This window comes from Gadus chalcogrammus, chromosome 9 (assembly GCF_026213295.1).
Source record: "Gadus chalcogrammus isolate NIFS_2021 chromosome 9, NIFS_Gcha_1.0, whole genome shotgun sequence".
NCBI lineage: Eukaryota > Metazoa > Chordata > Actinopteri > Gadiformes > Gadidae > Gadus > Gadus chalcogrammus.
The window spans coordinates 2,934,274-2,946,647 of NC_079420.1; the positions used below are offsets into that span (position 1 = coordinate 2,934,274).

Consider the following 12,374-nt stretch of genomic DNA (forward strand, 5'->3'; position numbering starts at 1 on the left):
GTGCAGAGTGGACTTCTGGTAACACCGCTCCTGTCAGGGAGATGGGTGAATGAGGAAGGGGGTCCTTATGCATGGCACACAACACACAAACGCACGCACGCAACCACACACACACACACAAAACACACACCACATCACACACCACAACACACACACACACACACCACACACACACACACACACACACCACTACACACACACACACACAAAAACACTGACTATCCACAATCGACTTGGTATTTTCTCTCTCTCTCTCCCCCCTCCCTCCCTATTCTCTCTCTTCTCCTCTCCCCCTTACTCCCTCACTTCCACTCCATCTACTCCCTCTCTTCCTTATCTCTCTCTTCTATTCTTTCTCTCTCTCTCTCCCCCACTCTCCCCCCCATCTCTCTTTCCCTCGCTCTCCCTCCCTCCCTCCCTCTCTCCCTCCCTCCCTCCCCCTCTCTCTCTCTCAGCCCCCCGGGCCGTCCATAAGCTGGTGGTTCGCCACAGTGACGAGACCACCCTCAGCGTTCTTTGGGGCCGTCCGACGGGCGAGTGGGACGGCTTCAGCCTGGCCCTCCGGCAGGGGGACCCCCCGTGGTGGTCTCCGAGAGGACCCTGCCCTGGGGGGCCCAGGAGTGCACCTTCAACGTCCTCACGCCCGGACGCCGGTACGAGGTTACCGTGACGACCGCCAGCGGGAACCTGAGCAGCTCGGCCTCTGTGGTCGGCTGGACCGGTGAGTCACGTGACCTTTTATCTTCGAACCCTAACCACCACAGCGGCGCCCTCTCTGGGAAGTACAACGCTACTGCGGTTGGTTGTTACCGTTGGGTTCAGATTAGATGAACACGTCTACACCAGAACCAGGAATAACAGGAGCAGGTTTTGGAAAAGCTCTCTTTAAAACCGAATCAAACACAGGCGCCTTGCTTGAGAATCCTCAATCGCAGCACGTCACTGTCTCTCAGGAGACACACCGAAGCTTGTGGGTTTTTTCCACACCGTAACACGACGTCTAAAACACGATCCCATTCAACACCCACAGATGTGTTCATTTGGTGCACAATCGCCCAAAGTCAAAGTCAAAATCAGCTTTATTGTAAATTCCAACAAATTACAAATACAAGACGAATAGAATAACCAAAATCTTGTTTGTCTCTGACCCACACGCTGCATTAAGTATAAAACGATCAAATTTGCCAAAAATGAAATAAAATAAATCCAACTATGTGTGAGCGCTGAAAACGACCCTTGCTCAGCGAGTCACCAAGCCCCCTGTCCGTTGTCTCCGCCAGCCCCCTCCCAGGTGAGCGCGCTGCAGCTGTACAACGCCGGGACCACCGACAGCCTCCGGGCGCGCTGGGAGCGGGCCCCTGGGGACCTGGACTCCTACCGCGTGCTGCTGGTGCACGACAGCAGCGTGATCAAGAACGAGAGCGTGGGGCCCGACACCTGCAGCCTCAGCTTCCCGGGGCTGAGGCCGGGGGCCCTCTACAGGGTGGTGGTAACCACCGTGAGGGCGGGCCAGCTGTCCCGGCAGGCCGTGGCCGACGGACGCACCGGTGAGTCTTTGGTTAAAGATCTCCTGTTATCCTACTTTTCTGGTCTTCATTTCTTATTAAAGGGGACCTATTATGCTTTTTTTACTTTTATGACCTATAAACGTTGTTATAATGATTGATAGTCATGTTTAACCATACTAAAGTGTCAAATAATGACGTACATGCATTTCAACGTGTTCCCTGCTGACAGTCTGGGGGTGGCTGTGCAGAGCGCTAAACACTCGGGACAACGATTGCGATTCACTTGTTCACATTTCCGGGAAATCATCTACGTAGAGACACTCCTGCCGCGCCCCCATATTCCTGGTCAAATCTGCCCGCGCACGCGCTCCAAGGAAGGTAACCAATCACAACGGAGTTGGGTTGGCAGGAGGGGGGCGTGGGGGCGGAGAAGGATGAAACCGAGCGTTGACAGAGAACGCTGAAAGCGCCCAGATAAGGGGAAGAGTTTCCCGAAAATCTACGTTGTTTTTTGTGTATGGTTAAACACGACTGTCAATCATTATAACAAAGTTTATAGGTCATAAAGGTCGAAAAGCATAATAGGTCCCCTTTAATGACTCTTGTAGGGCAAACTGACACGAAGCACCCAAAGTCACAGTCAAAGTCAGCTATAGTGTAAATTCCAACAAATAACCAATACAAGACAAATAGAGTAACCGAAATTTCGTTTGTCTCTGACCCAAGTCAGCTTTATTGTAATACAAGACAAATAGAATAACACAAAAAACGATGTCGATTTTCGGGAAACTCTTCCTCTCATCTGGGCGCTTTCAGCGTTCTCTGTCGACACTCGGCTTCGTCCTTCTCCGCCCCCTCGCCCCCCTCCTGCCAACCCCACTCCGATGTGATTGGTTACCTTCTGGGAGAGCACGTTGCAGAATTACCATACATGGAAAATCTGGAATGTTCTACGTAGATAAATCCCGGAAATTTTAACAAGTGAAAGGCAACCGCCGTCCCTAGTGTTTAGCGCTCAGCACAGCCACCCCAGACGGTCAGCAGGGAACACGTCGAAATGCATGTACGTCATTATTTGACACTTTAGTATGGTTAAACATGACTATAAATCTTTATAACAGCGTTTATAGGTCGTAAAAGTCAAAAAAGCATAATAGGTGCCCTTTAAGTTATCCTTTATTGTCCCTTTTTGGTGGGAAATTCAGGTGTTCAGATGGGATTCGACCCGGCCACCTTGCGGTCAACGGTTCAACTCCTTAACCAGTAGGCCGAGGGACGAGGGGTTGAGACTGTGTGGCAGGAGGGAAGACTAGCCAAGGCAACTTTATTTATGTAGCCGTCTCAAAGTGCATCACATAGCAACGTCGTCATACAATAAAATGAAATAATAAAATAAGATAGATTGAAGTAATGCAATAAAATAGATGCGTAAAGGAAAATAAAAGAAATTATGCAAAAGAAAATAAAGGCAAAGTAAAAAAATTGAAGTGCAATGTATCTAAGATTTAGCAGACAGCTCAAGCAAACATAAAACAAGGATGGGACCCTGCCAGACCTGACTAAAACATTCTGCCTTTTTTGGTATTATTATCAAAAAATGATGTAACTTCTCTCACTTATTACAGGTGTACCAACGTCATTCAATCGCGATTTCTTGGTCAATTTATTTTCCTATTGTAATTTCCTATTCCGACTGCGTCGCTTGAGTTTGATCCACACCCCTCGAGAAAATACCATAGCTCAGCCACTGGGAAGGACTTGTTAGAGATAGTTGTTAGAGAACACACTAATAAGTAAGTGATAAGCCTTGTAAAGATTCATTGTAGACAGAGGAAATTGATTTAAGCTGCTTTAGACAACAATCAAACTTCATAACCAGTGTTGAGAGTTTTATTTTGGGTAGGGTGGTCAAGTCGTATGGGTGTTTGGATTCAAACCCTAATGCTCGCAGTCTTCCGATAGGCGTCTCTAAGCAAGATATCTGACTCGTTCCCTACCTGCTCATACGTATTAACGTATTTAAAATAAAAATACCGTTGTATCTTTTTCGAGTCAAATGCTTTATCACTAAATTGTAAAAAGGGGACCCAGCACTTCTAGTCGTACTTTGTACATCAAGTCGAGTGTCAATATCAAGTCTCAAGTAGCAGAAAAGGAAAGACATTTTGCTCAAGGAAGCCATTAATCAAAGGAAGGCTCTCTGGGGACAGTTGTGCATCCTTAGTCCAACCTGCGACCCAGCAGGACCTCAACATCAGAGCATCTTCCCTTGACCGCCCGAATAGTCAACAACTCAGGGTTGACGGACAGAACATGAAGAGCTCCTGGGCCAGTGAGAACATACATGGCGGATATTATTCCAAACAGGTTCTTCTTATCTGATGCAACAGGAATTTGGCAGGAATGTTCAGGAAGCGACGGCCAGTCAAATCCCAAATACAAACCCAAGGTCTGCCTATCAAAGACTTCCTGTTTCAACAGGAACAGGAAGTCGCACCGCCGTGCATTGTTACATTCCAGGCGGTGTTACGCCGCTGCTGGGAGCGTTTCAAACACAGTCTGTAAACCGCTCAGGACTTTTAAATCTTCAGAACAACACAATATGGTGTTGGATTGTATATTGTATATATATATATATATATTTACATGTATATATATATATATATATATATATATATATATATATATATATACATGTATATATCAATTTACATTTAAACGTAGAGGTACTGGGATACCTCTTGAAGGCTTTTAGAGATCTCTTTGGTCTGAAGTCCAAGCAATCAATGTGTGGATGACTAACGTTAGGATGAGGGAAACCCCATCACTCATCAATTCTGCTCTCTCTCTCTCTCTCTGTATCTCTGTATCTCCCTCTCTCTCTCTGTATCTCTGTATCTCTCTCTCTCTCTCTCTCTCTCTCTGTATCTCTGTATCTCTCTCTCTCTATCTCTCTGTATCTCCCTCTCTCTCTCTCTCTCTCTCTCTCTCTCTCTCTCTCTCTCTCTCTCTCCTCTCTCTCTCTCTCTCTCTCTCTCTCTCTCTCTCTCTCTCTCTCTGTCTCCCTCTCTCTGTATCTCTGTATCTCCCTCTCTCTCTCTGTATCTCCCTCTCTCTCTCTGTATCTCTCTCTCTCTCTCTCTCTCTCTCTCTCTCTCTCTCTCTCTCTCTCTCTCTCTCTCTGTATCTCTCTCTGTATCTCTCTCTGTATCTCTCTCTCTCTCTCTCTGTATCTCTCTCTCTCTCTCTCTCTCTCTCTCTCTCTCTCTCTCTCTCTCTCTCTCTCTCCCTCTCTCCCTCTCTCCCTCTCTCCCTCCCTCCCCCTCTCTCTCTCTCTGCAGTCCCGGCGGCGGTGGGCGAGGTGACGGTCAGCAACAACGGCCGCATGGACTTCCTGAGCGTGTCGTGGCGCCCCGGGCCGGGCGAGGTGGACGGCTACCTGGTGTCGCTGCGGGACCGGGACAGGACGGTCCACACGCTGGCCGTGTCCAAGTCCAGCCCCCAGTGCGTCTTCAACTCCCTGGTGTCCGGACGCCTCTACAACATCTCCATCACCGCCCGCTGCGGGGCCTACGAGAACCACACCGTGGTGCAGGAGCGCACGCGTCAGTACTCACTCACTCACACACACACACACCCCTCTGTGTGGTTGTTAGGGTGTGTGCGTGTGTGTGTGTGTGTGTGTGTGTGTGTGTGTGTGTGTGTGTGTGTGTGTGTGTGTGTGTGTGTGTGTGTGTGTGTGTGTGTGTGTGTGTGTGTGTGTGTGTGTTACAGCGGTCAAACAAACAACGAGTTCACTCTGCATCAACAAACAGTCCCTGGTGTGATTCGTACATTGGGTAACTCTAAATCAAAAACAGCAAAATATAAATATTTGTTGATTTTGTTCTATATTATAATGTTGATTTTGCTGATCAAGACCACAAATAGAAGCTTCTTCCTCTCTAAACACCTCATAATGATGCGCATTATAATAGTGTTATAGTGTTAGTACTTTGTTGATAGGGCTTTGGGGTTACATAAGACCAAAACGAATCTAGAAAGCCACTGGTCTAGAAAACCGACCATGATAGAAGTCTATTTAAATATCTCTCTCTCTCTCTCTCTCTCTCTCTCTCTCTCTCTCTCTCTCTCTCTCTCTCTCCCTTCCTCTCTCTCCCTTCCTCTCTCTCGCTCTCTGACCTCTGACCTCCGACCTCTGACCCTCCCGCTACAGAGCCGTCGGGCGTCCAGGACCCCACCGCCTCCCACGACGCGCGGGACGACTACCTGAAGGTGTACTGGCGGCACGCGGCCGGAGACTTCGACTCCTACCAGGTGGTCATCAAGCACAACAACCTCTTCCACCAGAACCAGACGGTCGTCAAGACGCGCAACGAGTGTGTGTTCACGGGCCTGGTGCCTGGCAGGCTGTACTCGGTGCTGGTCATCACCTGGAGCGGAGCCTACGAGACCGGCGTCCCTACGCACGGGCGCACCTGTGAGTCATCCCGGCCTGTCCCTCCCAGATCCCCCCTGGGGTTCAGTTACATGTTTTAAAAGGAGACAAAACTATGGGGATCGGTCACGGTCAGCTGTTATTTAGTCCAAGAGAAGTCTGCTTCTTTCAATAAGTTGGCGGTCAAAATCTCTTGTTTTTTCTTTGTGGAAACAAGAGTTGATGTTGCAGGCTGCTATTTTGTATGTATCCTGCTTGCTAAAGACACTATATCCACTTAGACATGATGCTAAGGAAAAGTGCTCCACTAAAGGTCTATTATGGTTCCACTTTGACGCAACGCAAGGGGGTTTACGGACCCGTTACGTCCTTGCAGACCCTCCTTGCGTCCACCGCGAGGGACTGACGTGCCTCCCAAAAAATGTTAACCTTGCGTCGAGACGCGACTGTGATTGGTCCGCTCACTAAAACCCGACACAGAACCAAAACAGGTTCACGACTGGGTCGAAGCGTCTGCGTGGTCCTCGCGTTGCGTCGACGTGGGACCATAACTGAGCCTTCAGACATCATACTAAGGACATGTGCTCCCCTGAGACATCATACTAAAGACATGGGCTCCCCTGAGACATCTTACTCAAGACATGACCTCCATTAAGACATCATACTAAAGACATGACCTCCATTAAGACATCATACTAAAGACATGACCTCCACTGAGACATCATACTAAAGACATGACCTCCATTCAGACATCATACTAAAGACATGACCTCCATTAAGACATCATACTAAAGCCATGACCTCCATTAAGACATCATACTAAAGACATGACCTCCATTAAGACGTCATACTAAAGAAATGACCTCCATTAAGACGTCATACTAAAGACATGACCTCCATTAAGACATCATACTAAAGACATGACCTCCATTAAGACATCATACTAAAGACATGTGCTCCCTTGAGACATCATACTAAGACATGACCTCCATTGAGACATCATACTAAAGACATGACCTCCACTGAGACATCATACTAAAGACATGTGCTCCCTTGAGACATCTTACTCAAGACATGACCTCCATTAAGACATCATACTAAAGACATGACCTCCAATAAGACATCATACTAAGGACATGACCTCCACTGAGACATCATACTAAAGACATGACTTCCATTAAGACATCATACTAAGGACATGTGTCTCTGCTCCAGTCCCCGCCGCGGTGCGGTCGCTGACCCTGGCCGGGCGCGGCACCGACGACCTGCGGGTGGCGTGGGCGGCTGCGCCTGGCGACGTGGACCACTACGAGGTGCAGCTGCTGTTCAACGACCTGAAGGTGTTCCCGCCCGTCACGCTGGGCAGCGGCGTCGGGGAGTGCGTGCTGTCCTCCCTCACGCCGGGGCGCATGTACAAGGTCCTGGTGTCCACGTTCAGCGGGCCCAACCAGAGGGCCCAGTTCATCGAGGGACGCACAGGTCAGAGGTCGCGCCTTCACGGGGCTTGTGTGCCCTTTCACCTATCTGCACTTTTAACCCCCCTCTGATTTCTTACTTTAATATTTATTTGTTTGTATTGTTACACTATGATTACACAATGATTATTTATGCTTACACTTGCCTTTTTTGATAGTATTTTTTAATGTTTTTATCATTGTTATCATCATATCTTTTGTTAAGCACATTTAGTTGCACTTTTACATGAAATGGGCTTTATAAATAAAAGTACCTTACCATACGTGGGGGGGGGGGGGGGCTTCCTGTTGACGTCCCAGTTTACGAGGTTGGGGGGATGTAGACGCTCGGCTCACGCTCAGCTGTGCTGCCCACACGGCACGGTTCAACACACAACACGGGCGCTGCAGTGGGGGGTCGGCTCATTGGTTTAGATTAGTTTTAATTGTAGGTTGTTGGTTCAAACCAATCCAGAGGTTAGACTGCAATGACCTGTGCTCCTCTGGAGAGGGCGTTTGCCTTTGGGATGGGTTTCACCATTAGGTTGCTATGTTTGAAGTCTGGGAAGAGAAGATATTTGATTTGATCAGCATGTTATTATGAGTGTTAAGCTGTCTAGACTCTAGTCATCTGTGAAAGCCTGTGGTTGAGGATCCTGATCTAACAGAGAACTCATACAACAATTAAAAAGCTAGTTATAGCTATACTTTAGATGCCAACATGTACCTCAGCCAACAGCAACATCTGTCTGGGGCAGGGCAGTGAGAGCGCTCCCTGGCTCACAAAGCCCCTTAAATGTAATAATGTGTATTCATACGTACGGAATCTGTGCGACATGTTTGCATTCTAAATGTTTACATTTTATTAAAGCAATTCTATGCATTCCTTTTTTTTATGCAACATTAATAATTGTTGTAATTTTTCATTGATGATGACGAGGAATTATTTAATTCCTTAAATTCCTTATTTAATTATCTAATTCCTCTATGGTGTGTGTGTGTGTGTGTGTGTGTGTGTGTGTGTGTGTGTGTGTGTGTGTGTGTGTGTGTGTGTGTGTGTGTGTGTGTGTGTGTGTGTGTGTGTGTGCGTGCGTGCGTGCGTGCGTGCGTGTGCGCGTGTGCTCGTGCCTCCTCTGGCGCCCTCCAGTGCCCAGCAAGGTGAAGAGCATCCACATCAGCAACAGCGGCGAGAGCAGCAGCCTGCGGGTGAGCTGGACGGCGGGCCAGGGGGAGGTGGACAGCTACGTGGTGTCCCTCCACAGGGAGGGCCGCCGGCTGGACGCCCGGCCCGTGCCCAAGCACCACAACGAGCTGCGCTTCGACTCGCTGCAGCCGGGCCAGCTGTACGACATCACGGTGCAGTCCATCAGCGGGGAGCTGGTCAACAACAGCACCGCCAGCGCACGCACCGGTGAGAGGCCGATAGACCCGTAGCCTCCGGCACAGGACTCAGATTAACGCCGCGTTCACGCTGTACACGTCCGTCGACGGATCTCATTCACTTTGCATGGGGGCGCTCGCGAAATGCATTGTGGGTCCGTCCGTCCATTTGACTCCGTGGCCCGCGTCAAGAAGTTGAGAAATTTTTCTGGCAGCGCCGGATCCGTCGGCCAATCAGATTGCGGCTATGCAAATTTGATTTGCGATTTGAATTTGCCCTGCAGAAGGGTCTGGAGGAGAGCCATACATTTTTTTTGCTTGCTAAAGACATTATCTCCACTTTTAGACATCATACTAAGGAAAAGTGCTCCACTAAAGGTCTATTATGGTTCCACTTTGACGCGACGCAAGGGGGTTTACGGACCCATTGAGTCCTTGCGGACCCAATAAAAAATGTTCTGCTTCTGATACGGTTTTGCGGGAGCCAATCACCAAGCTGGCTTTTCCCCCTGGCGCGCTATTGGCTGGTTTAACACGATAACGACAGTGAAGCAACGGCAAGCAGCCAATTGCGTACAGTCAGTTGAACTAGGCCCGTTGATCACGCCTCTTGTGCTGAAGAAAATGACAGCAGACTCCCCAGACCGACGTGCAAATCTATGATTGAGCTTGGTCTGGCAATAGCCAGGCTCACCATTTATACCACCCTGAAGTTGTTCATCCATTCGCTCCAATGGACCCCCGCCCTTAACCCAGTGTGTGTGTGTGTGTGTGTGTGTGTGTGTGTGTCCCCGGTCCGTCTGTCCCAGTGCCCTCCATCGTGTCGGGGCTCCAGGTGGACACCCAGGAGACCATCAGCAGCCTGCAGGTCACCTGGCAACAGGCGCTGGGCGTTGCCGACGGTTACAGCCTGGAGGTCTTGGATGGGAGGGGAGAGCTGGTGACCAACTCCTCGGAGCCGTACGGACGCGGCCAGCATCGCTTCGACCGGCTCACCCCCGGCAGGAAGTACCGGGTGGTGGTCCGTACCACCAGCGGGGGGGTCAGCAGCCAGGGGGTCAGCGGCGAGGGCCGCACACGTAAGCACTTCCTGTTTCCTGTAAGCACATTCCGGTTCGCGAACCTTTTTTTCGTATGAGTCGATGAGTCCTAGGCTATCTCTTTGGGGGAGTTTAGGGTTAGGGTTAGGTTAAGGTTTAGGGTTAGGGTTAGGGCTAACCCTAACCCTAACCCTAACCAATAGGAGGAGAGCCCTTCTAACCAATCAGAAGGGAATCAGAGGCGAAAAAGGCTGTACTTACCCCTACCATCCTACAAAAAAAGGATTTGCTTCCGGTTCCCCTAAACACTTTCTGGTTCCCGGTTGCTAATAATCCAAATGAAGATAAAATACTATACCAGACGAAGAGTTCATTTTTTCATTAATATAATTATGGTGGTCACTCTCCAAAAAACTAAGCGTGATTATTTTTTAACAAAGTTTTTTTATCTATATCTATCACTACAAAGGAGCTTTTCTCTACTGAATAAAGAAAAAGTTCAGAACTTTCTTTGGCCTATTTCTGAAATCATGTTTCTTTGTGATCAGGTCCAGCCGCGGTCTCCGAGCTGTCCATTCAATCCAACACCACAAGTAGCCTGTCGTTCCAGTGGTCTCCACCAGAGGGCGACTTTGAGACCTATGACATCTTCCTGTTCAACGGGAGTGACCGGCTGCAGGAGCAGCTCAAGGGACAGTCTGCCATCCAGCAGTGCTCCTTCAAGGGCCTGGTGCCTGGAGCTCCTTACAAGATGGTGGTGTTGACACGGAGTGGGGAGCTGACCAACGACTCAGCCATCTGGGCCAGGACTGGTGAGGCTAAAATACACGGATATTCCAGAACTATTAAAGAGAGAGATCTAGGCTACTCCTGTGGACCGTAATGACACAGGAAAGAGATTGCAGTACCATGCTTGAGCATCGGGGGCAGTAGTGAGCCCGTCCAATCCTTAAATTTTGCCCAAATGAAATGATTAGATGGCTTACCTGTCTTTCTGCCTTCCTACCTACCTACCTACCTACCTACGAGCTAGTCGTGTTTTGGGAGAGTGGCTAGGAAGGAGATCTAAAGGGAGGGGTGGGCTTCTTTTTTTCTGTTGGATACATTCTCAATCCAGCCTACTGGTTTCTCTAAACAGCTTTAACTGAATCGATCGAAAGTACAATATAATGTTGACATCAATCAGTCGGTCAATGATCTATATCCAAATTGATCCACTTACAGTAAATTCCTATAAAGAATAATTAAATAATGATGCTCATGAACAATAGAGAAAATAACTCCCAAAACAAAATACGGTTTAAGGTCCAATCCCATTTCTACCCCTTACCCCTTCCCCTTACCCCTTCAAAACAAGGGGGAGGGGGTAGAAATGGGATCGGGCCTAACTCTGTCATCAAGCGTCGTTCCTTCCTGACATCCTGCCTCTAGGCTGGGGCGCTCTTTAACAACGTGGCGTCTTTCCCTTTCCCCCAGTCCCGGGGGCTGTGCTGTCCCTGCAGACCCACAGCACCAACCGCTCCGAGGAGCTCAGGGTGAGCTGGTCGCGGCCCCCGGGCGAGCTCAGCCGCTACCTGCTGTCCCTCTACGCCCCTGACGGAGCCCGGCAGGACCAGCGGCCGCTGGGGGCCGGGGTCACCGAGCACGTCTTCCAGGGGCTGGTGCCGGGACGGCGGTACCAGGTGGTCGCGCTCACCTGTAGCGGGGAGTTGGTCAACAGCGCCAGCACCGCGGGCAGAACCGGTAAGAGCCACGCTATCGCTTGTGGCCCACAGGGGGCGGCGTTGCAACGGACCCCCGGTTGTTTATCTTCAAATGTAGAACATTTAAACGATGAGGATGATGATGATGATGATGATGGTGATGATGATGATGATTATTGTGATGATGGTGATGATGATGATGACGATGATGATGATGATGATTGTGATGATGATGATGGTGATGATTGTGATTATGATGATGATGATGATTGTGATGATGATGATAATGATGATTGTTTTGATGATGATGATTGTGATGAGGATGATGATGATAATGATGATTGTGATGATGACGATAAGATGCGCCGTTACACGCGTTAGCCCAGGTCCCACTGTAACACACTATACAAGGTTTACGCGGTTTCCACTCTGCTCACCCCATCTTCTCCCCCTCTCCCCGTACCCCCAGCCCCGCGACCCCCGACCTCCTTGTTCCTCGGCGTCACCAACACCTCGGTGGAGGTCACGTGGAGCGGGCCCGTGGACTCGGACTACGACGACTATGACCTGCAGTGGGTCCCCAAGGTGCAGCTGTCCGTGGTCAACCCCTACCTCGCCCGCACCTCTGGCAGCCGGCTCCTGCAGGGCTTCTACCCCGGGAGGCTCTACACCCTCAGCCTGCGCACGGTCAGCGGAGCCACCGAGGCCGGGGCCCGGCCCGCCTACAGCGCCACCGTCTACAAGAGCATCCGCACCAGTAGGTGGACCCTCCCACTATCCGGGGCGACCTACAACTATTCATTCACACGATTTTTCTTACACGTTTTTTTAGACTAGAATGCATCTCACAG

General features: G+C 49.6%; 1 protein-coding gene across 1 annotated transcript in view; it reads left to right on the top strand.

The window, feature by feature from the left end:
* The window catches only part of LOC130389461 (receptor-type tyrosine-protein phosphatase beta-like), a 34,387-nt gene that overhangs the window by 12,794 nt on the left and 9,219 nt on the right, over positions 1-12,374 (top strand). The window contains 11 exon segments of the mRNA XM_056599266.1: positions 456-574; positions 577-721; positions 1,281-1,547; positions 4,850-5,113; positions 5,725-5,988; positions 7,162-7,425; positions 8,548-8,811; positions 9,590-9,859; positions 10,369-10,632; positions 11,297-11,563; positions 11,993-12,280. Of these exon segments, the coding sequence (XP_056455241.1) occupies positions 456-574; positions 577-721; positions 1,281-1,547; positions 4,850-5,113; positions 5,725-5,988; positions 7,162-7,425; positions 8,548-8,811; positions 9,590-9,859; positions 10,369-10,632; positions 11,297-11,563; positions 11,993-12,280 (2,676 nt within the window).